This window comes from Anolis sagrei, chromosome 1 (genome assembly GCF_037176765.1).
Source record: "Anolis sagrei isolate rAnoSag1 chromosome 1, rAnoSag1.mat, whole genome shotgun sequence".
NCBI lineage: Eukaryota > Metazoa > Chordata > Lepidosauria > Squamata > Dactyloidae > Anolis > Anolis sagrei.
The window spans coordinates 59,919,680-59,944,914 of record NC_090021.1 but is presented as its reverse complement, the minus strand read 5'-3'; the positions used below and the strand labels follow the sequence as shown (position 1 = coordinate 59,944,914).

At 37.8% G+C, this 25,235-nt stretch overlaps 1 protein-coding gene across 3 annotated transcripts in view; it reads right to left on the bottom strand.

The window, feature by feature from the left end:
• Window positions 1-25,235, bottom strand: part of PCNX2 (pecanex 2) — a 124,928-nt gene that overhangs the window by 88,004 nt on the left and 11,689 nt on the right. For all 3 annotated transcript variants that reach the window (XM_067465206.1, XM_067465214.1, XM_067465223.1), the window contains exons 8-13: window positions 23,920-24,004; window positions 14,291-14,426; window positions 13,516-13,658; window positions 8,122-8,275; window positions 7,982-8,014; window positions 2,750-2,921 (exon numbers count right to left, since the gene is read on the bottom strand). In XM_067465206.1, the coding sequence (XP_067321307.1) occupies window positions 2,750-2,921; window positions 7,982-8,014; window positions 8,122-8,275; window positions 13,516-13,658; window positions 14,291-14,426; window positions 23,920-24,004 (723 nt within the window). The remainder of the gene's footprint in view (window positions 1-2,749; window positions 2,922-7,981; window positions 8,015-8,121; window positions 8,276-13,515; window positions 13,659-14,290; window positions 14,427-23,919; window positions 24,005-25,235) is intronic.

Below are 25,235 nucleotides of genomic sequence, written 5' to 3'. Positions count from 1 at the left end.
CAGATAAGCCATGCCATAGTGAATGGAGAAAGAATGAGAGAACTATGAATGGCATGTTGGGATGAAATCATATAGATGCCAGTCCTGCTAATTAGGAAAAAAGATATCATTTGCAATTTTCCCTATTGTTGTAAAACAAAATCTAGAAGAAAAGGAGATAGGTTTACAAGGTTCAGAAGATTCTTGCTCCCTTTCACAGTTGTGTAGAAGAGGGCTGTACCTTGTCAAAAAAAAACCCTATGCAAGCTTAAATACTTTCTTCTATAATTATAATTATAATTTTATATTCCACCCTATCTCCCCAGGGGGGACTCTATCAACTACTAGGGAGAGGTGGGTTATTATTATTATTATTATTATTATTATTATTATTATTATTATTGGCTGTCCTTTAAAAAATCTAACCATCTGTCATGCCACCCCTAGAGAGAAAGAAGGAAAACCCTCAGAGCAGGAGGAGCATGCATTCTCAGATGAGTTTGGTGAGGTGAGAGTCTACGCTCCCTTCCAAAATGAAGGTTAACTGCATCAAACACTATAGCGAAAATACCCTCAATCCCCCAGAGGTGATAGGATTCAAACATTCAAAATGCTCACATTCAGAAGTACATGGCTCCGACAAAGGATTCTTCATAGGCAATGGTCTCCTTATGTGGAGAGATTCCTTTCATGAATACTTCCTTAACATGATCCTTGGGTGAAGCCTTGAATTCTGCAAGTGCCTGTTTAAGAGCTTCAGTATCTGGCTGGAGAAGCTGCTAGAGCAGTATTTCTGCATCCAGCATTGGCCCTAATGTACTATATTTTTGCCTCCTTTGCCATTCCTTAGATGAAAGGCTTGTAAGTAATCTTTGACTGACTTTTGCTTCTGATTAATATTTTCAGTGCTCTATGGGTGTCATGGCTAGCAGTTTGTCTGGCCTGGCTTGGCTGCTGGTTGTTTGGAAAGGGTTAATTTGACTTGGCTGTTTGGAAGAGGTCAGACTGACCTTTCCTTCTTGAGGAATGCATCACAGACTTCAAGGATTATTTGTGAAGGCCTGCTGAAATGAGAAGAAGCTGAGAATCTCTGAATAAAAAGAGTTCTGGAAGAGATACTTCTTTGGTAGCAGTAACATCATACTTTGGTAATCCTATCCTGGATCTTGGCTGTTACCCCTGGATTAAATCTCTAGACCCTAACCTTGTTCCTGCAATCCTGCTTTGGAATCTCCCTGTTCTTGAAATGCTTTCTTGAACATTATGTATCCTGAAACCTTGAATCCAAACTCTGGACTGACTACCTGGCTTGATTTATGGACTTGAATTTCGGTTTGTACCTTTGGACTTTGGACTTTAGTTTGATGTTGAATATCTGGCTTGACTCTGGAACTCTGACAATGGTTTGTACTTTTGGAACGTTGGATTTTGATTGTGTTAACTCAGCCGTGTGCTGCATTTCTGTTTTGTTAGCCAGAGCTTGAAAAGGCTCAATGTTTATTTCTTCATTTAATTAATGTCTTTGCTCATCCTGGTTTTTTTTTTTATTAGACTCTGCTTGGATTATCAGGCAAGAGCCACCTGGGACATGACAATGAAAGTGTTGGCTGACCTTGACCCCTGTGCTTGCCAGGTTCCTCAATGGACCAGGTTTTACGCACCTATTTGTGTGTAGAACCTTATGTATAAAAAGTTTCTATGCACCATTTGTATTTAGATAAATTTATAAATGCACACAGAAAAATAATTGTCAAGAGAGGACTAGATTTACTCCTTTAATTTCTGATGATTGTATTAACAGTAAAAGTTAAATGCTAAACTTCTTTGCTTTATCCTTCTGCCTCAAATGCCAAACTTTTCCAAAACTTCCTATCACACAACTGTTCTGCCACATGCGAAACTGTATGTCATGCAGATCAAACTGTGGTACAGTACATCTGGCAGTACAATTCTAAACATGTCAGTAAGGTCTACTGCATTCAAGAGGAATTATTCCCAAGATGAGTGTATTTTGAATTACAAACTATAATCAAAATAGTTCCTGTCAGTCAATGGAATTACTGCTTGTGGTCATCTGACATGATTAAGGCCAATTACACAATATTTTCTTATCCCACTTTTCTGTTTTGGTATGCAACATTCAATTGCCTACTCGAGTCTCTTCAAAATTAACAAATACACTAAAAACATTACAAAACAGAACTAGTTAAAGCATCAACACAGTGAAAACATGTTTGTTTAATTTTCCCTATAGCTCATATTCCTTCTGCGAATTTAGGATAAATGAAAATCTGAACCAATAAACATTACAACATTTGTTAAAATGCATCCTCAAAACCAACTAGATTAGGAATGTTTTCATAAGATATTAAAAGCAAAGAGATCTTCTTCCAAAGACAATCCTATCTTCAAGTCCTTAACTTAATAATAAAAAATAATAAACATTATTACGGTCAATGACCAGCATCAAAAAGGTACAAGTGACAGGGTGTGCAAGTGTCAGAGTACGCACACATGTACAAGCACAAGTACAGTCCTTAACTTATATCTTCATGTCATATTCCGAACACCAGAATTATATTGAGAAAGGTATCATAATGCTTCCCTCAGACTCATTTGGAAAGTTTACATTACACATGAATGCAGAGAATAAATGCATAAACTGTTTCAAAACAGCTTTCAAAGGGAGTAAAATATAAAGAGACTGTGCATTGCAAAATAAAAGCAGCAGACTTGCCCATTCTCAATTTTAGAAAAAATTTAAACTCACCTATTACATGGTCTCTAGCTGCTCGAAATGATCCAGGTGAGAAGACTTTCAAGCCATATACTGTAAAAATGGGTGGACTTCCGTTCTTAGAACCTGCATCTAGCAATAAAATAAGGCCACACAATACACAAAAATATACAGGCCTGCTGTATGTTATCACTTGGTTGTGGCCCTGGAAAAGCAGATGGATAAATGTATTTATTTAATGGTTATGGAATATTTTTAGACACACACCACACACATAGAAGTAAAACTTAATTACATATATATTACCATGGGACAGCAAGTTTTATGTATATATTAAACAACACAGGATAGCAGTAACTACACATCATGTTTTCTTTTCAATATTATTAAATTGTAAAGCTCAACACCAAGCCACTACAAATTATTTGAATAATTTTACTAATTTAAATAAGTATTCTACATGTACAAAGGTTCTTCTTAACAATTTCATTTCTGCTACATAGAACTAGCAGTACACCTTGCACTTTTGTTCACGATAGAATCAATTGTTAAGTCTTGATCTTCTAACCATAAGTAATATAGATGGAAAGACCACAGTATTTTGCTGTTCCTTCCTGTGAGAACCTCAAGAGCCTCTTGTAATATTGTCTTTCGCAGCTGTACTGTGGGCTGTTTCTATGAGATGAGGCCAGGGCAAGGCAGGAAGAAACTGTGGAACCAGCATTATCCCAGCAAAAGTAATTTTGGAAAGGATATGGAATCTGATTAAAAGCCAGATTTCTATACTATGTCTGAGTACCTGATGGTGACGCATTATGGCTCTTACATACAAATATGGAAAGAACTGAATAGATTGACTTTAACCCCACCATTATTCTTCTCCTTCCTAACCAAGTCTTAATGTTCAAGGCCACAAATCATGTGTCTGAATGAGGCCATTGTGTAAAGAAGCACTTTTTGCCAGTTCTGAATATGACTGAATGCCAACTGATGTAGGAAGAAAACACCGTTTAGCTGCTTTCTCCACACTTTTCAAACACTACACTAAGAGGCCTTAAAATTAAATTTTGAAACCTATGATCTACAAGTCTATATAAAGAATAGTATAAAGAATAGTAACTGCTCTAAAGGACATCAAGATCAAAGAATCAATTACAGGCAGTCCCTGAGTTACAAACATACAAACATACAGGCAGTCCCCGAGTTACAAACATACGACTTACATGCAACTCCTAGTTACAAATGAGGGTGAGACAACAGAAAGTGAGAGGAAATCTACCCCTGGAAAGGGAAGTTCACTCCTGTAAAAGCTATCATGGGGAAAAGGTGTCTCCACCGAAGCTTTGTTTCCTAAAATTTTCAAAATCCAATTGTCACAGGGATAGAAAGTGAGGTGAAATCTTCTGAATAGGGGCACAGACAAGTAAACAAATGTTCCAGGAGTCTCCTCTATGCTATCCAAAACAAAAACAAAAAATTCTGGAGTTACACTTAAAAATAAACCTGTTCAACCTTACATACAAATTCAACTAAAGAACAACTCTACAGAACCTATCTTATCCAGAACCTGGGGACTGTCTGTATGGGGGAAAATTAACTATACATTTAACAGCATTTTTTCCCCAAGAAATCATAATTTAGTTTTTCAACAAAACTTCCCTGTAGTTCCCAAACTTGATCCCCAGTATTGCATAAGAAAAATGCTTTCATTAAAAATCATTAGGTGCTTTCTCTTTCCCGTTACCAGTGAATCAGACGTTGATGTTATTATAATGCAATTTTGATTAAACCAATTTCTTCTCATTTTAAAACAAATGTGCACATTATTAATGTCTGCCTCTGAAACTGATTTGATTACCTTTCATATTACTGCATACAACTGAATTGACAAATAACTTATATTTAGCACTGAGAAAATTACCTCTTTGTGAAGTCTGAATATTTATTTCTTCGAAATCACTGGGAATATCATATGTAATAATGAGTGCAAACTACAAACTAATGTATTTTTTAATGGCAATGCCTAGTTTGCCACTAAGCATGAAATGCCTTTCAGCACTGTTTCCGCTTTTGGAATTGGTTTTGTAGAGCAAAGAAATGCAATGAAATTAAATATTAATTTTAGGACCTACTGTAATGAAGTATAAGAAGCATTGCTGACAAAATGAAAGCATGGCTTGGCGTTTAGGGGCCATATTGTTTCATTAGGTCTAAAACTCTATTGCTGTTGATCTAAATTCTAGTATGGTTGACTGATGAGAAGACAGGGCAGGCCTATGCTTAGAATTTTTTGAAAAGGCTATAAATCAGTGTATATGCATGTGTTATGTGCCTCCTTGTCAACTTATGGTGATCTCATTAATTTTATAGGGCAAGCAACCTACAGAGAAGTTTTTGCCAGTTCCTTCTACTGAAATACTGACTGGTATTCATTGGTGGTCTTCCATCAAAGCAATAACCAGGGCTAACCCTGCTTAGCTTCCAAGATCAGACAAGTTATGCTGCCTTTAGAATATTTAGACATTAGGAGAGCACATGTTTTCACTAGATCCTAGATTTAATCCTCTGCATTTCAAATTACAGTAGAGCTCAGGAGGCTCTGGCCCTCCAAAAGGTAACAAACAATAACTCTAAGATCATATTGATGGAAACTTGAGGGGTTTCTTTGGAATGACATAGCCTTCTGATCTAAATTAATGAACAACAAGAGGATTCTTGTATATTAGACCTTGCAAAGCAACCCAAGGACAAAATGAGGTGATTCAGTGAAAGGAAGATTAATATTTAATAGCCACCCATACACACACACACACACATACATACACACGCCTACCTCTACAGAATGAATCAATGATATTTTTAGCAGATATCCACTGGATTCATTCTAAATTTCTTACATAAACCCTGAATCAAATAGTTATGAGGGAGGGGTTATCAGCCTTCTAAAATTCAACGGCATAGATTGTATACTTTCTTTTTCTCTATTTAAGCAAAACAAAAAGAACACTGAATTTTGCATAGCCGGGAAGTAAGACACAGATACAGGAAGTCAAAGTTGCAATAAAATTAATTCATAACAGAGTGCCTGTCATCTCAAAGTATTTCTATTTTGCAGCTTGGGAGTGATCCTGGACTCATCGCTGAGCCTGGAACCCCAAGTCTCAGCGGTGGTCTGGGGAACTTTTGAGCAACTAAAACTTGTGTGCCTGTTGCACCTGTATCTTGGGAAGTCTGACTTGGCCACAGTAGTCCACACTCTTGTTACAAATAAATAAATTACTGCAATGCAAATAAATAAATTACTGCAATGCACTCTATGTGGCGTTCCCGTTGAAGATTGCTCGGAAGCTTCAGTTAATGCAACAGATGGCAGTGGAGTTCCGGGAGCGTACAACCCCGTTTAGCCAGCCCCACTGGCTGCCTGTCTGCTACCAAGCACAATTCAAAGTGCTGGCTTTAGCCTATGAAGCCCTAAACAGTTCCGGCCCAGTTTACCTGTCCAGACATACATCCCTCTACAAACCACCAAGAACATTGAGATCATCCAGGGAGGCCCTGCTCTTGGTCCCACCTTCGCAGGCGTAACTGGTGGGGACGAGAGACAGGGACTTCTCTAGTAGGCCCCTCGACTTTGGAATGCCCTCCCCAATGAAATTAGATCTGTCCCTTCCCTCTTGGCCTTTTGTAAAAAACTCAAAACCTGGCTGTGGGATCAAGCATTTCAGCAGTAGATGTAGCAACTAGAAAGAGATTGTTTCAAGTGACTGACTATGGACTGACCTGGACCATGAGTTTGAACTGGCGGACTATCTTAAATTGAATGTACATAAGTGTTTTAATTGCTGTTTTAAATGTGATACTTTACTTGTATATTGTTGGCATCTAATGGTTGCCCTTTGTAAGCCATCCTGAGTCCCCCTCCGGGGGTGAGAAGGATAGGATCTAAATACTCAAAATAAATAAATAAATAATTTCTATCCTTAATATAAAATTTCAAAAGCTAACAATAATGAAAGTTTGTTGAAAGGGTCATTGAATTTTAGTGTGATATTAGTCACCCAGATCACTATAACTCTGTATAGTGGGCAACGGATAATCCTGAAAATTAATATGCAGCAGGAAGTGATGAACAAGTACAACTCCATGTTTTATTTTCCCCAATCCAAGGGATTATGTCTCAGATGGTTCAGCTATATAATTTCTACATGCAAATCTAGGCCATATAGAGAGGCACGAGCCACTGCTTAAAACTGGAACTTGAATCCAGAACTAATCATATTTATTATTCACAACTATTTGTCAGTCACTCAGATCTGAAAATTTCAAAGTCATCCACCACAGCTGAATATATAATTTGCACAAATTAAAATACAAAATTAAATAGATAGTAAGGCAGAACAACAACATGTGCCTAAAAATAGAAATTACTGGAGCATGTTGAGAAAATATTATGCATAGTGGATGCCAGAACACTAAATGTACAGCTGTGAAGACAGTGAACCTTAGAAATGTGGAGCAATAGGAAGGCCCCGTCAAATGAATCCGAGAACCACCTGGGTATTGAAGAGTTGGCAGTCTCTCAGTACGCCTATCCTAAGTATGACAAAACCTCCTGTCATTTTATTATTTGGCTACATGGAAAGTGAACATACAAGATATATGCTCATTCCCATACAATGTTTCTGGTTAACATCTGAAGCAATGCTCTGCCCACCAGGGATAAACTAATTTTGTTACTGCAATTAGAAGATCCTATGGTTCTCAGCTTGAGACTACTTAATATAACACTGTTATATATCATAATATCCACTAGTGGTTCCTTAATTGTGGTGTTTCTCATTTGTAATATTTTGGTGTTCATTTTAAAAGATTTCTTAGATATACAAATTACAAAGATTATGGAAATTTATCAAGGAGAAAGTATATGTTAATTGTGGCATTGAATGTTTACCTTTTTATATGTATGTAAACCACTCTGAGTCCCCTCAGGGAGAGAGGGTGGTCTAGAAACAAATTATTATTATTATTATTACTATTATTATTATTATTATTATTAGTCTTTTGTAATTCATAGTATGTTCTGTTCTAATGGCTGTGCAGCAAACCTTAGCAATAGCAGTTACAACACAATTTTTGATGTCAAAATATTATGCTTTTAGTTTGAAAAAACTAAATTCTACCAATTGAGAAATATACTTTATTTCAAGCAGTTTGAAAAATCCACTGAACCCACTGACAAATAATTTATTATTTATTAGCACTTACATGTATTGGTGAGGCAGGATCTGGCTGAACACTCTAAAGGCAAAACAAAAATTATGGTATTACATTACCTATGGGAATTTGGATCTCTGAACAAATTATAAGACTGAAATTGAATTTAAAAATGATTAACTTTGTTTTACCTTTAGAAGGGAATATTGACAGCTTGCCATAATAAGACAGAACAGGAGGACCCAAATATCTTTACAAAATCCTTGGTTCATAATTACAAAGCCAAGAAAAGAAACAAGGATGATAAGCAGAATTGCCAAAATGTTCTCCTTGATATCTTCTGTCCTATATGAAGAAATAGAAATATTTTTGTTTCAAAGGAAACAATTTAATAACACATAGCATTTATTAACACTAATGTCTTGATGAGTACAAAGTGCTAACAACAGAATTAAAGTGAAATCAAAGGATGTTAACTTTCTCTGCATGTCCCAAATCAAATTCCCACAAAAGCTATGATGAATTCACCTCCACCAACCAATGAGAAAATTAAAAAAGAGAGACCACAGGCTCATCGGATCTATGACCGCCTAGAACGCAACCTCTTACGAGAGAGAATTCACACCATCCGCAAAGAACTCGCAAACACAGACAAGGAATTGCTGCACCTCCATATCAACATCAGCCAGAAGATGAATTCCCAGGACTGGGACAAAATAGACAACCTCACTTACAGGAAAATGGAGAAAAACATGGCTGTCCACACCAACAGAAAAAAACAAAAATTCCACAAACGCCAAAAGCAACAGCCGAAACCAGAACTGGATACATCACGGACCATCATCAACCTGACAGACAGACAACTCTCTGAAGACCAAGTATCTATACTAGCGAAAGGAGGAAACTTTGCTGTAACCGCCACCAGGATCCCAGTAGAAAACATCATTGCCAATGATGAATCAGCAATTTATCGCCTCCCCGAGGAGGAAGCAGAAGAAGTACGAGCAGAAACAGCAAGGATCCTGAAAAAGGCAAAACTTCCCTCCAGTAACATTACTAGGAAGGAAAGACAAGCCATCAGAGAACTGAATTCAGATCCGGATATCCTCGTTATGCCAGCAGACAAGGGGAATGCCACAGTTATCATGCATACAGAACAATACAAGGAGAAGATCAGAAAACTACTGGACCCTACTATATACAAAAAACTCAAGCAATACCCAACTGCCAAAATAACCAAGAAAACCAACACCCTGATTAAGAACTCCTCCATAAACTTTGACATACGACAACAGCTATGTAAATTGGAAGCCCATCCACCCAGGCTTTATGGACTCCCAAAAATCCATAAGGACTCCACCCCACTCAGACCCATCGTGAGTGCCATTGGATCCCCCACATACGACCTAGCAAAATTTCTTGCTGCACAGTTACAAAGCCATATTGGGCTCACTACACACTACATCAAGGACTCAGCCCACTTCATAGAAAAAATCAGCAATCTCAAGCTAAATACAAACGACAAACTGATCAGCTTCGATGTGGTATCTCTATTTACCATGGTCCCGATAGCAGACACCATGGCACTCATCAACCAGAGGTTCCCAGAAGACATCACGGCTCTGTTTCACCATTGCCTTACCACCAGTTACTTTCAGTGGGACAATGAATTCTATGAACAGAAAGATGGAGTAGCTATGGGGAGCCCTCTCAGCCCGGTCATAGCTAACTTCTACATGGAACACTTTGAAGAACAAGCCGTGGAAACAGCAACCAAAAAGCCCACGATATGGTTCAGATATGTGGATGACACCTTCACCATTTGGAGCCATGGAGAAGAAGAACTCAACAGGTTCCTGGACCATCTTAACAGCATCCACCCAAACATCCAGTTCACCATGGAAAAAGAAAATGAAGGAAGACTGCCTTTTCTAGATGTCCTAGTCATCCGCAAACCAGATCAACAATTGGGTCACACCGTCTACAGAAAACCCACACACACAGATAGATATCTACATAAAAACTCCAACCATCACCCAAGTCAAAAAAGAAGCACCATTAAAGCCTTGGCAGACCGTGCAAAAAGAATCTGCGAACCCCACCTCCTCCAAGATGAACTGAACCACCTCAACTGGGCTCTCCAGGCCAATGGATACTCCACCTCAGACATCAGAAGAGCTGCAAGACCAAGAACAAGCCACGAGAGTAAAGATGAAGATCCACCCAGAGGAAAAGTGTTCCTGCCATACATCAAGGGAACCACTGATCGCATAGGGAAGCTGATGAGGAAACACAACATACAAACAATCTACAAACCCACCAAGAAAATCCAACAAATGCTACGTTCAGCAAAGGGCAAGAGGGATCCTCTCACCTCTGCAGGAGTCTACCGTATACCATGCAGCTGTGGACAAGTCTACATAGGGACCACCAAACGCAGCGCCCAGACACGCATCAAGGAACATGAAAGGCACTGCAGACTACTTCAACCAGAGAAGTCAGCCATAGCAGAGCACCTGATGAACCAGCCTGGACACAGCATATTATTTGAGAACACAGAAATGCTGAACCACACCAACAACCACCATGTCAGACTACACAGAGAAGCCACTGAAATCCACAAGCATGTGGACAATTTCAACAGAAAGGAAGAGACCATGAAAATGAACAAAATCTGGCTACCAGTATTAAAAAAACTCTAAAATTATAACAGCTAAACAACAGAGAGGAAAAAACCAGGCACAGATTAACACCTCCCAGCAACAGATTTTCCCAGACTCAGGCAGGCCTTCAAATGCTAATGAAGGTGATCAGCTAAACATTCACACCTAACTGCAGCAGGGAAGAGCTCCTTGCCCCACCCCAGCCATTCCACAGATATATAAACCCATTTTTCCTACTTCCAACAGACCTTCTCAACCTCTGAGGATGCTTGCCATAGATGCAGGCGAAACGTCAGGAGAAATGCCTCTAGAACATGGCTCTATAGCCCGAAAAAACCCACAAGAACCTAGTGATTCCAGCCATGAAAGCCTTCGACAATACATTAAAAAAGAGAGACTTTCTGGGTGAGGCAACCATGAATTTGAAGATGTACACTTGCATACGACTCCTGAACCAGAACAGCAATCAGAGACACAATTTAGGCACAGCAGGACCCACTATCCAACCCTACATTTCAAAACCCACAGGAGCATTTTCTTTCTGAGAACTCACTAATTCTGTGTAATTGACGTCTACATTCTAAATAACTCTGCCAAAAGTACACTTTCTTTTGTTTTAAAGCAATAAAAAGGAGGAAGATGACTGGCTGAAACACATGGATAATTCTCCTATATGACATAACATATTGTTACCAAAACAAATACTCTCAAAAAGAACTGGGTTTTTTTGATATTTAATTCTGTATGTGTCGAAGATTAGGCCTTCACACTTCTCTGGGAATACTTCTCCATCACAAAAATCTGTCTTTTTGTTCCTAAAGAGCTGCCGTTCCTAAAGTAGCTTTGGTAGCTGACTATTTCATACATGCATTCAAAATATTATGCTGCAGTCTTATGAGGCAAAAGCACCAATCAGATTAGATTATGTCATTTGTAAAGGCAAGACAAAGCAATCAGAGTCAAGTGTTTTGTGTATGTGTGTCAGGAGTGACTTGAGAACCTGCAAGTCACTTCTGGTGTGAGAGAATTGGCCGTCTGCAAGAACGTTGCCCAGGGGACGCCCAGATGTTTTGATGTTTTACTATCCTTATGGCAGGCTTCTCTCATGTCTCCACATGGGGAGCTGGAGCTGACAGAGGGAGCTCATCCACACTCTCCCCGGATTCGAACCTGTGACCTACTGGTCTTCAGTCCTGACAGCACAAGGGTTTAACCCATTGTGCCACCGTGGGCACCTGTTGAGCCCCAACATAAATACATTTTGTTCTTTGTATTAAAAAAGTGTGCTGCAAGAGAAGAGTGCCCAGTCATCAAAAAAGATTAGCGAGAATGGGGGCAAACTGCCCTCAATGTAAATAAGTGTTAAATGATTTGTGTGTAACTACAGGAGAAATGCCTCTTTCATCTCATTCAAAGTTTGGTTCTCCTATAGGTGAAACACAATGAAGAGTCTCCCTGAATGTTTGTGAGGAGACTAAACTAAGCGAAAGGAGGCACTCTGTATGACCATCTGAAGACTGAGTAAATCTCAGGCATGCATGGACTGGCCTTCCATGCATGCACTGCCAATACATCTTCAGACTTTAAAATTTATTAGCTGGCATGGCATCTGGAAAATTTCTTGATTTCTTCACATCTTAACAGGGTTCAAAATTGTGCAGAAGGTATGGAAATTCAGAGTTATTAGATTGTTTGGTGTGTATCTACATGTAGAATTAATGTAGTTTGACACCATTTTATCTGCCATTGGGATTTGTAGTTTTGTGAGGCATCAGCACTCTTTGGCAGAGAAGGATAAAGACCAAGACCTTGTAAAAGTATAAGTCAGACTCAAAAACTATTGTCTTTGTATCCTAATGTGAATTAATTTCCAACTGATAGCTATTTTTAAAGTAGGCATTTGAGATCATTACTTGCTCACAAGTTCTACGCCCTATGTTTCCAACACTCAAGATAGCAAATGACTTGGTTCTTTAAGCCTCTGGTCCCGTATAGGTAGGGGTTGATTTGAGTATAAAGCAAAACGAAAAAATACACCCATGATTACTACCAGTTGAGCCTCTTTTTGGTATTGGAGCCCAGTGGAAAAGAAAAGCACACCGCATTAATTGAAAGATGAGGAAAACATTTGTATGATCTAAAACGCAGACTGCCACCTCTGCTTGATATGTGAGCAGATCAGATTTGGATTGAAATGAATCAGGTTTTCTGATCATGTACAATTTGAAGCAGGGAGGCTATTGTTTTCAACATTTCAAAAGACTTATGTACCAGAGCTTAGAAATGTTACTTTTGGGGCTACAATTTTAAGACTCCCCAGTGCAGTAAAGCTTCCAAGCTCTAGATCTAAGTAAACACATCAAAGACATAAATCCATTACTTTAAGCTAGATTTATTGACTACATCAATAATAAGGTTACTAGCAAGAAATAATTAAAATAAACTGTTAATGAAATATAAAACTAAACATCAGAACAAATGCTTTTAAAATATATTCATATTTTATATTTGAGACTATTGATTTGAAAAATCTTTCATTTCAATTATCAAATTGGGAGATAAACCAGACAGCTAACCATGCACTCACCCATGTCTTTCTGATCTCCCAAAATCTGAAATGCTATTCTTAGGGATCCAGTAAATTCTATTAGTCCAGGTAGAATTTTTTTTACAGTTACCTATCTAGCAGAGCCAGCAATGTAAGTCGATCATACCAGATTTTTATCCATTAAAATATATTCATGTTTTATATTTGAGACTATTGATTTGAAAAATCTTTCATTTCAATTATCAAATTGGGAGATAAACCAGACAGCCTACCATGCACTCACCCATGTCTTTCTGATCTCCCAAAATCTGAAATGCTATTCTTAGGGATCCTGTAAATTCTGTTAGTCCAGGTAGAATTTCTTTTACACTTACCTATCTAGCAGAGCCAGCAATGTAAGTCGATCATACCAGATTTTTATCCATTTTCCAGGAAATATAATAAACTTGTAAAATTGTCTATTTATTTTTCTTTGTGTTGATGAACATGAAGAATCTTCAAGGTCTTCACTGAAATGCTTTAAAATAAAATACAGATTAATAGAACTGTGCATTGTGTCCATAATTCTTACTGTTATGCAATTCTATACTTTTTCCCTTTTAACAATGGATACAGTTGAACCACTCCATATGTACACATGCATAGACACACAAGAAAACATATATATCCATTTCATTTTGTTGTTTCAGATTTCCTGATACTTACTGTGCCTCAAAGAAACGAGTCTATTTTCATTTCACTCAGGAGTTATGTTACATACCATTTTTTATATTTTTATTTAGTGCTGTGTGAAGGAAAGTTGGGGAATGCTCCAGAGTTTTCATGAAACCTCAGATCAGCCCTGCAGTTTGGGCAGACTGTGGACATGTGTTTTGTTTTGGGTTTGCAGAGTGGCCCACTGCTATTCCCACCATTCCCCTGTGGGTCAGGCATGTACTTCCAAGGCCTACAGGATCCTGAAATGACTAGCTGGTATAAATGAATCCCAATCTCTGAGTGTTTTAGTCCAACACTCAATCCACTACATTTCTCTGGATCTCTGCCAAAATCCAGTACTAATAAGTAAATAAATGTATGGGACTTGTTTGGAACAGATTCACATCGTGTCTTTGTTTTCTAAGAGTTAAAGACTAAGATATTGCACAGTACCCGTTGGGTTTCAGAAAGAGTTCTCCGTGCCACCATCAGTAAGAGCTGCTGTTGCAATGCACTTGGGCCATGGTCTCCAGAAGATGCTTCCTGGCTCTCCGAGGTAGTTGTGCTAGAGGAGCTGAAATGGGTTTCACTGTGCACAAGAGAAAAATAGGGAAAATAACTAATTGCTCAAGAGTCTAATAAAGTCAATGGAAAGAAGTCTTAGGGACTGATTAAACAACCGGGGATTCCTAAATGATGTAATGGAAACCATATTCTATTTTGTATTACCAGTCATTAGCCAAATACTGGCTACATGGTATTCAGCTGATCCTCAAATCAGTTTCAGTTGGACATTTTATACAGTTCTCATTTATAACAGTAAAATAGAATTGGAGTTATAAGTCTTTTTGAAAAAAATGAAAAAACTTAAAACTGTATCAAGCACTGCCAATACATCTTCTGCATTTCTGAGTGGACCAGATTCTCTTAAGAGTCCTGTTGCTTAACTGAATTTCTAACACAGTCTTTTGTGTGTGTGTGGTATAAATGTTATTGTGTTGTGTGAAAATAGAATACTGTATACAAAATTCAAAATACAAATATTGTTTCCCCAGACTCACCCGCTCATTCCCCTCGTGAACCACAACCCATGTTCTTTCCTCTGATCATGCATTATTCAAATGAGTTTCAACCTGGATGCTATATTTACAAATATAAATATAATTCAAAATTGCAGTGTTATCTCCAATAAGAATTGTCAGAAAAACACTAAAAACCAATAAAAACTCTTGTGTTTTAGAAGTATATAAAAAACAAAGATTTAAAAAAACACTAATAAGTGCAGAATCTCAAGGAGCAGTTACAGCAGTTTTCCAAATCTACTGACCTATATAAACATCTACTACAAGAACAAAACAATATCTGAAACTATATTAATAAATTCATTAATAATGACAACTATCTGTGACAAACATTTTGATGTATGCAAAAGCTATACAATGTTCTCTACTGACCCACTGTGGGTTAAATTCTTTTTACAATCAGTTTTTGTGCATAGCTTAATTTGATAAGGAAAGAATTCAAGCATTATTGGAGAGATTCAGGTATGTAATGGGTATCTCTACTCAATATGACATCTTTATTATTTCGGGAACATCTTTCAAATATATGTATGTGTATGCAACCTTGGTTACATAGCCAGACATGCTAGATTACATTGATATTGAGAATTTATGGTACAACAGCATATAATGCTGTTTATGATATGCCACAAAAGAGAAACAAATGTTCAGTGATAATCCTAAGAAGTTACTGTAAAGTCAGTGCAGATGGTGTCATGTTAGTAAACACAGTTGTAGTTGTTTTTCTAGTCTTGACTACTTCTCGTTTATTTTGTAAACAGGAACATTTTTCAGGAATCAGTTAAAACCTATTTCTGTCAATTCCACTTAGAAATAACTATATTTGAATAATTTTCTGGGAGCTGTTACTGAGTAACAGTATGATCCCAATTCACCTACAGGACTGCAATCCAAATGCTTTCAATGTTACTGCATGCTCTCTTTAAAGTACTTCATAATAGACCATTTCCATTTTTAAATAAGCAGCTAAGAAGAGTCGGAAGATAAGAACAATCATTCTTCCATTTTCTCAAGACTGTTCTTATCATTCTTATGACCTTCTAAAATGATGCACCTGCTTTCAGATTGCTGGAGAGATTGTGGTTGGGTTAAAAGTATTTGCTGCCATCATGTGGCAATTATTCCCTCATCCCCTCTTCTTTTTTCCACAGAATTGTATAGTACAATCCCAAGTTCCATTTTGCTGTAGCTTTAATACATCACTGAATTTTAGCACATCACTGAAGCAACATACTGCTTTTTTCTTAACCTCCCACATGCATCATACATTGTTTGATTTACGGTCAGTTCACAGCATCTCGAAGCAATGGAATAAATGTGGAAAGAAATCTCAGTTCTTTATTAATAAATTATTTTAGATACTTTTTGAAATATTTTCCATATCCTTTATATGACTGTGTTGGAATTTGCTGACAGAGCCTGTGAAAACCATCCTCTAAACTAATTTTGTTCCTCCAGAGACAATTCTATAGAACTCCCACAGAAACAGAAACAAAAAGAATTTCAAAAATATTGTCATCTGACGAGTTGAAAAATGCCTCCAAATTCTACACTTGCCATATGCAAATATTTTCAATAGAAGAAAAACTGCTGGGACAATATAGATCACAGTTTATCATATGCATTGCTTTTTTCCACAAAAAAGGAAAAGGTAAATAGTGACTCAAAACAAATGTTCCAAATGTGTTTTCTAGCTCTGAATTTTTGGTTATCATAGAAAATCCTTGATTTAGTACCCACAAAATCTCCTGCGAATTTGAGACATTGTTATTCTCTGTAATATCTAGTAATTGGGTTCAAAATATTCTGGATTACAGTATTTGGTGAAATTTTCATTTAAATGAAAATGAAAAGTATTCTGACAATAGGAAACAGATAGCTGTGTATTCTTAATTACATTCCCAAATCCCATTAATCCTCAGAAATTATATGCATTTTCATTGTGTGCTATTCTAGATCTTTAATACAGCAGCAGTAGAAATCAGTCAAATATCAGCATCTATTCAGTAGGAAGTACCACTAGTTTCTTGCTGGAGTTGGAAAATCTGTCTGTCATTTAAAATCACCTTGGTGACTGGGACAAGAGAAGTAATCTGCTAAAAGAAACTCAGGCAGGGCTGGAAAACTTAACAAGAAACCCTGCATCTATTTCCGCAAAAAGACTGAAGTATGGAGTATATTTGCAGAGAGTTAGAAGAATACTGTGATGTTGAGAGCTGTCAGGTATGAAAGCAATTGCCCAGGAGATCTCTGGTACTGCTAAGGTATTCAGACAGTTGCCTTTGTATACTACAAAGCACTTGGCAACTAGTTATTTATGGGAATGAACTGAATAAAATACATAGACTGGCTAGACGGAAATCTTCCTGCAATGCCCAAGGCTAGACACGCTTCTATTTTACAGGATTTAAGAAGCAACATTGGCATAGTATTTTAAAAAGCAGCCTTCCTCTTAGTCACAAGTGTAGGATCTTTGTTTGCTGCAATTAATTTTTTGTAGCTGTAGGCTTTTCCTTGCTACTGCAAAGATGAACGTGTTCTAAAAGCAAATGTGGCAAATTAATCATGAGGATTTTAACTAAATTACTTGTATAAAAGAATGGATGTCACATTAATATTTGCACAAGATTTACTGCCATTCAAGGGCAGATTGCACTACTTTTTCTGGTCACTGCACTTCTCTGTACAAAAAGTGAGAAAGCCGGCAGTGCCTATGAGAGAGCCAAGATAGAACATGATTACTATATTAAGAAACTGTATAGCTTGCTTATCAGATGCCACAGAAACATCACAGTCATCTCCATCATGACTTACTTATACATCATCAAAATGTAGAACCCATTGTCTTGCAGGTGCTATTTAACTGCACTTTAAAGTAGCTGACCTAGAGGTGGGGAAAGTTACTTTTTGGACTAGGATTTAAGAAATCTCTAGACTGGCACATTCTGTAGTCAATTTGTCCTCCCAAGCTGACCTTGTATCTATGTGTTATCTCTGAAGAATGAATAAAACTTTTGGATAACACAGACAATGAATGCCCCGAACACAGGACTGCTATTACTGCAAGAGAGCTAAGATATTTTAACATCAATATAGCAGCATTCCAAGAGACCCGAAGAGCAGGAGAAGGGCAGCTGAAGGAAGGAAGAAAAAGGACCCTATACCTTTTTTTGGAAAGGGATGGTCTGAACACAAATGATGAATACACAGAGTGGGCTTTGCTATCAAAAATAACCTGGTGAAGCATCTATCTAAACCACCTGTAAAATGAACATCCAATCGCTCCAAGAGCCCTCTAAATGAGCACTTGAAAATGTTGAGGAACATTGGAATAAACTGAAGTCCGCTATCATTATAGACTATGAACAAACCATTGGATACCAAACTAAGAAACATCAAAACTGGTTTGATGGGAATAACAAGAGCCAACATATAATTGATAAGAAAAGAAAAGCCTTCCTAATATGGTGAACAGACATCAACTCTGCTGCTAGGAAAAAAGATCTGCACTACTGTAAAAACTGAGGTATAAAGAAGATCCAAAGAACTTAAGAACATCTGGTGGATAAAGAAGACTCAAGAAATCCAACTGTCATGTCCATAATGCACAGGAATTCTTTAAAGTCACAAATATCACTTGTGGCTCAACAAATCATGGCATACACTCTCTGTGTTCATTGAATGGAACCAAACTTTTAAAGGACAAAATATCAATTGCACCACATTGGAAAGAGCATGGCCATAACATCTAGTATGCAGTTTCAATATGGCCAAAGAGATTCTCTCCTACTACAACAACAACAACAACAACAACAACCAGGGATGAGCTTGCAGAACTGCCTACCTTGGTGAAAGTCAGTAAAGCCATCAACCAACTAAAAAACAAATAAAGCCAGTGGACCTGATGCGATTCCTCCTGAAATCTTTAAAGCAGGAGGGCCTGAGCCCACCAGACTTCAAGGATGCCATTACAAACACCTTTTCCAAAAAGGGAGAAAGAACAGACTATGGAAATTATCAAGGTATCCCCCTTTTAACCTCTCATGACCATTCTCCTGAAAATCGGATGCCCTGATAAATTTGTGAACACCCTGCAGCTCCTCCATGATGACATGATGGCAACAGCCTTGGACAGCAATGACTCCCAGGGTGACCAATTTAAGGTGGGATCAGGTGTCAAACAGGGATGCATTATTGCTCCAACCTTATTTTCCATCTTCACAGCTATGACTCTACACCTTATTGTCAGGAAGCTTCCCAGCACTGTAGAAATCACACACAATTTCTCACATTTATCATAGTCAAAGAATCCTTTTTAATATCATAATTCCAGATTATGATTTCTAGTGTTTCCCTTGTCAATATAAAATGATCACTTAGGAAGGGGTAAAAAAAGCATGTGCATTCTGGCTTGGAGAGAAGTGGGTTAGGTACCTGAGAGCTGCTAAAGAGTGACGTTCAGTGGTAAAATAGATAAATTACAGAAAAAAAACTTTTTCCTGCTTGTTCTTTTCAGCTGTCAAAATATCTAGAGAAGGATAATCAATGGATATGAATCAAGAAATTCTTGACAACTGTTGAAAATGGATAAATATCTGATGAGAGTAGATATTAATTAAATAAAACACTGCCTAAAAGAAACTTAGAAATTGACAGACGAGACTTTGAAAGAGGGGTTCAGGAAATATCAACAACCCATATAGTCACAGAAGGGTATAGTTCCGGGTAGAACAGGAGTTCCTCAGCATCACCTTCTGTCAAGAGTCCCTCCAGGAAGGAATGGAGTCACTGAAGAACAGGACCTCCAAGGCCCATTCCAGAAAGATGGCACAGAAGGATACCATGATTGATGGTATTGAAAGCCACTAAAAGGTCCAGGAGAACCAACAGAGGCACACTCCCCCTGTCTAGTCCTCTGTGTAGGTCAGCCGCCAAGGACACCAAAGCTGTCTCTGTCTCATAATCAGGCCTGAAACTAGATTGAAACAGATCTAGATAATCCACTTCATCCAGGAACCCTTGGAAAAAATGTAATCCTGAGGGACCACATGCTCCAGTACCTTGCCCAGAAATGGGAGATTGGAAACTGCTCTATACTTGTAAACTGCATTGGGGACTAGGGAAGGTTTATTTAGAAGAGGTCTTGCCACAAGTTCCCTTTGTCACATAAAGAGATATTTGGCTATATAACATTGGTTTAGAAAGATAATGCTATGGGTAGGCTTTGTGTATGTGGGGGGGGGGGGGGAGGAACAGTATTAGGATCTGAACAGTAGAATTGAACAACAAGTAGAAGTTGAATTAACAGTATAAGTAGAGGAAGCAAGATGTTTTAGTATCTCTATAACCAAAGGATGGAGACTTGAAAGTCATTTGCTGTCTTTCCCCTCATCAAATTGTAGAATTGGACGAGACCTCATGGGCCATCCTGTCCAACCTCCTGCCAAGAAGCAACCAGTCCAACCCCTTGCCAACCTCTTTTTGTTGTTGTTTTTTGTTTAAGGTATATATGTCTAGGTTTAGTCTGTAGTGGTAAGTTTGTTTTGTTTAATTACACCCTAAATGTAGGTTTATATACTGAAAATGGTAGTATAATGATAATGAAAAAAAATCCCAAAGTACTGCTACTGGAACAACGGTTTTCAAAACATGATTGATAGGAAATCAATAAAAACATTTCACACTAATGTGAAAACAATATTTTAGACATATACAAAAATATTTTTTTCTTTATTCAGATATTCAAATTCTAAAAGTATACAGGATGCAATTGGAGGATGTAGCATTTTCATATATACCAGAGAATCACAAAATCATAGTTTGAAGGTACCACAAGAACCATCTAGTCCCAACCCCTGAAAAATATTATCACATAGTATCAAAAAGCAAATTCTTGGTTTCAGTTTTTTAACTGCTATATCCCTCACTATATGTTTTAAGACTGAACCGCAGCATCTACAGCAGACACCACAACACACTCCAGCATTTGGACAAAACTATTCTGCCTAAAAGAAACAATAATTCTATTCTGATCATTTTTAAGAAACAACATATTAGAAAGACTGTGAGAAGGTCCCTTAAAATGCAGTAAATAGACAGCTGCAATGGTAGAAGTATAGAATGCCAACTAATTTCTCTCAGGGGATCGGTTGAGTGCTATCTATCCACAACAACCACAGTTAATAACATATTATACACAATGATGCTACACAAAATCAATAGTGCAGTTAGAATATTTTCACTTCATACAAGAACAGATGTTCAATAATTTGTGAATTATTCTTTAAACAACATTTTCCTCTTCTTTTCACTCATAACACTTCCTCTCAGTAATTCGTTACACTCCACTGAAATTTCCAGGAATGTCTCTCCTTACAGATACATAAATTGCCCGACTCACAAAGTGATCTATATGTAAGTGATTAATAATTCTAGACAACCCCTCTCACCAAGGGAATGTGAAACAATCAAATATTTCTCACCAGTGAAATAATCATTAAATGGCTCTTCCCTGCTTAGCAATAAAAGTAAAGCATTTGCTCATTAGCCAGAATGTAGAAAGGTGGTAGAAGATAAAACATTATAACTTGGTATCAGGTAGTGCTAATTACTTGCATAATAAGCACTAGAAACCATGTCTAACATTCTAACAACCCTTCTATGAACAGAACCGAGTATGTATTCATAAAACAGTCCTTTCTCTCCCAGTTCAGTTATTGGGAGCTGTTAAACCTTGGGTATAGTATCAGATAAGCTTCAGGGCTGCAGAAAATTGGGAAAGTTGTCAAAATTACTTCCTAATGAGAATAGAAGAGAAATATAATATCCAAACAATTTTCTTTTTAAAAGAATGAAAGAGTATAGGCTCAATGTCAGAGGATATTCTACCTGGTAGTGAGATATTAAGTTATCAAGAGTTACACTTCAATAATCTGATACTATAACAACATATACAGGCAAGAGAGCTAATCAATACTGAGTTATGCTTAGTGATTTACCTTTCAGAAAGTGTAACATAATTGCAAATAGCAGAGGTTTAGTTTGTCTGGTTATAAGAGATAGTCCAAAGGAACACCATCTAGCTCAGGCATGGGCAAACTTCAGCCCTCCAGATGTTTTGGACTTCAACTCCCACAATTCCTAACAGCCAGTAGTTTGTCCATGCTTGATCTAGTCTGATCTCTGTCCTGATTTCTTAGGAATTATTGTGATTTGCACAGCATAATTTTCTTGATGGCCAAAACTCTGAAATGTGTTAAATCTCTTATGCAATGTAATACAGAAAAGTCTCCCTAACTATTGCCCTTATGATTCATTGCTTGCATTTCATAACTATTGTTGTTAATGGCCAGTAGGAGAGAATATGCTTTAAAACCTAAGCTCAGTCCCTGTTAATAGAAAGGACTCCTGTCAGAAGATGTGCCAAATCAACATAGAGAATATGGAACTAGATGGGCCACTTGATCCCACTCGATGGATTGTCACCTTGTCATGATGAGGGCGCTTGCATGTTCCGATGAACCTGCAGGTATTACCATTGGAATTATGTACTCCCAGTGAGTGCAGCTTTTCCCAAATGAAGAAGAGAGTGTTTGAGGATCAGGACATTCATTGGGAGATCAAGGCGCTAGTTTATAAAGCTATTGTCCTCCAAATCCTGCTATATGCTTGCAAAATGTGGACTGACTACAGACGTCACACTCAACTCCTGGAATGATTCCTTGAGAGTTGCCTCCAAAAGATCCAGCAAATCTCTTGTGAAGACAGGCAGACAGCTTGCTGGAAGAAGCAAAGACCACTAGCATAAAAGCGATGATCCTCCATCATCAACTTCACTGGACTGGCCACATTGGCTGAATGCCCAATCACCAGCTCACAAAGCAGTTACTTTACTCCCAACTCAAGAATGGAAAATGAAATATTGGCAGGCAGGAGAAGAGATTTAAAGATGGGCTTAAAGTCAACCTTAAAAACTGTGGCATAGACACAGAGAACTGGGATTGAGTGTTCTAACTGGAGGCCAGCTGTGACCAACAGTGCTGTGGAATTGGAAGAGGAATGAATGGAGGGAGAAAGGGAGAATTGTGACAAGAAGAAGGCACATCAAGCCAACTCTGACCAGGATGGCCTTTTACATGGAAATCAATGTCCTCACTGTGGAAGAACATGCGGATCAAGAATAGGTCTCTAGAGTCACCTACGGACCCACCGCCAAGACGCTACACTTGGAAGACAATTATATTCAGACGTGAGAGATCGCAGATTATGATGATGAGATGTGCCAGTTGATCAGACCTTGGTTTCAGTGACTTGCTGTGCTGGTACACTTTTTGGGTTGTTGTAGGTTTTTCGGGCTATATGGCCATGTTCTAGAAGCATTCTCTCCTGACGTTTGACCTGCATCTATGGCAGTAATACTCAGAGGTTGTGAGGTCTGTTGGAAACTAGGAAAATATGGTTTATATATCTGTGGAAAGTCCAGGGTGGGGGAAGAAACTCTTGCCTGTTGGAGCTAGGCGTGACTGTTTAAATTGGTCACCTTGATTAGCATTTGATGGCCTGACAGTTTTTAGGTGTGCCTTGTTATTGCATTGGGGAAATTTTTGTTGAAAGGTGATTAGCTGTTCCTGATTGTTTATTCTCTGGAGTTTGAGTTTTGTTCTTTATTTACTGTTATAATTTTAGAGTTTTTTAAAATACTGGTAGCCAGATTTTATTCATTTTTATGGTTTCTTCCATTCTGTTGAAATCGTCCACATGTTTGTGGATTTCAATGGCTTCTCTGTTTAGCCTGACATGGTAGTTGTTATAGTGGTCCAAATATGTTCACTTTCTTCAAAGTATTCTCAGTATCTAGTTCTGCAAAACTAAATGAGTAAACATTACACATTTAAAACAGTTCAGAATATTTATCTTGCCCTTTTATTTGTTTTGCAATTCTTCTATAGCCTGTGGGTCTATGCAAACAAACAATCTATTTCTTAAAAAGAGTTTACTTACTGAGCATTTGAAATACAGTCATAGTTGGGTCCTGTATTTCCTTCTTTTTGAGTGCCAGCCTTTAAGTAACATGATCTAATGTCACCTTTAGAAAAATAAAACAAAAGTTACAAATAGTTCAATGTGTCATTATTTGTTCAAGTACTGCATTTAAGAACCAGAAATTTACAGAAAAAGAAATGATCACAAGGCTGAAATGTCCTACGAGAAGCAGAAATCATGCATTGTGACACCCATTCCCAATGACCTGCATATCTACAGTTCCTTCTATTAAAAAAACAATACAAAGAGGATGGTTGCAATGGAATTTTTTAAATGCTCCCTTCTCCAGCTGACTCTTGACATCAGTTATGCATCATTTGTCCTCTATTCATCCTCCATCCTACTTTATCTGTATTATAATTTATGTAAATCAATGAGATCTGTTGGAGAAAGCAATGGAAATAGAACCTGGCCATTCAACTATGTCAGGCCTGGTCTGGGGTTAGCAATATCTCTGGTCTGGGGTTAGCATGGAAACACAGAAAAATAAGTGATATACCAAAATGTGATTTTGTAGAAGATAAGGGAATAACATTTCCTGGATAGGTGTCTCCTCCTACTCACTCCAACAGGCAAGAGAAAAGTAGCTACTAGAGGTAAACAATCCACAAATCCATCCTTCTTCTATCCTTGTCTGTCCAAGGAATTCCTTGTCCCCTTTCAACCCCGTCCCATGAAGAATAAAGCTTTGATCTTCACTCTTAGCAGCTGGATCATAATTTACATTAAATCCTGTTATGAATTCCTAGTAGTTCATCCACTAGAAAAAAATAGTTACTTTTTCCCCAAGAATTGTGGCTACATCAGCAGCTCTGGTCACCAATGCTACCAATGTTATAGAAAGCTACAGGGCAGTAGCCCTTGACATTTGTTATACATTATGGATCGATAGTTTTGACTCAATTGAAGCTGCCTTTAGCAAGTGGGTGCAAAGCATTTAGTTAAGCTACAGAATTCTAGAGATGCCAGCACTATTCATTCATTCATTCTTATATAGGGAGCTCTGATATCCAGATGATGTTGTTTCCTTCTCCGTTGGGAAAGAAAATGTGGGTTTTACCTAAAATACATTCCTTTCCAGCAGAGAAGGGACAAACATCCTAGTATTTGTGTGAGGCTAAACATAGTGCTAATTCCGCACTCCCACCCCACCTGTCATTGAATTCTATTCATGCTTTTTCTTCCTGTCTGTATTTGTTGTTTATCTATATAAATAAAAATGTAATGTTCGTTTGTGGGATTAACATAACTCAAAAACCACTGGACGAATTCAC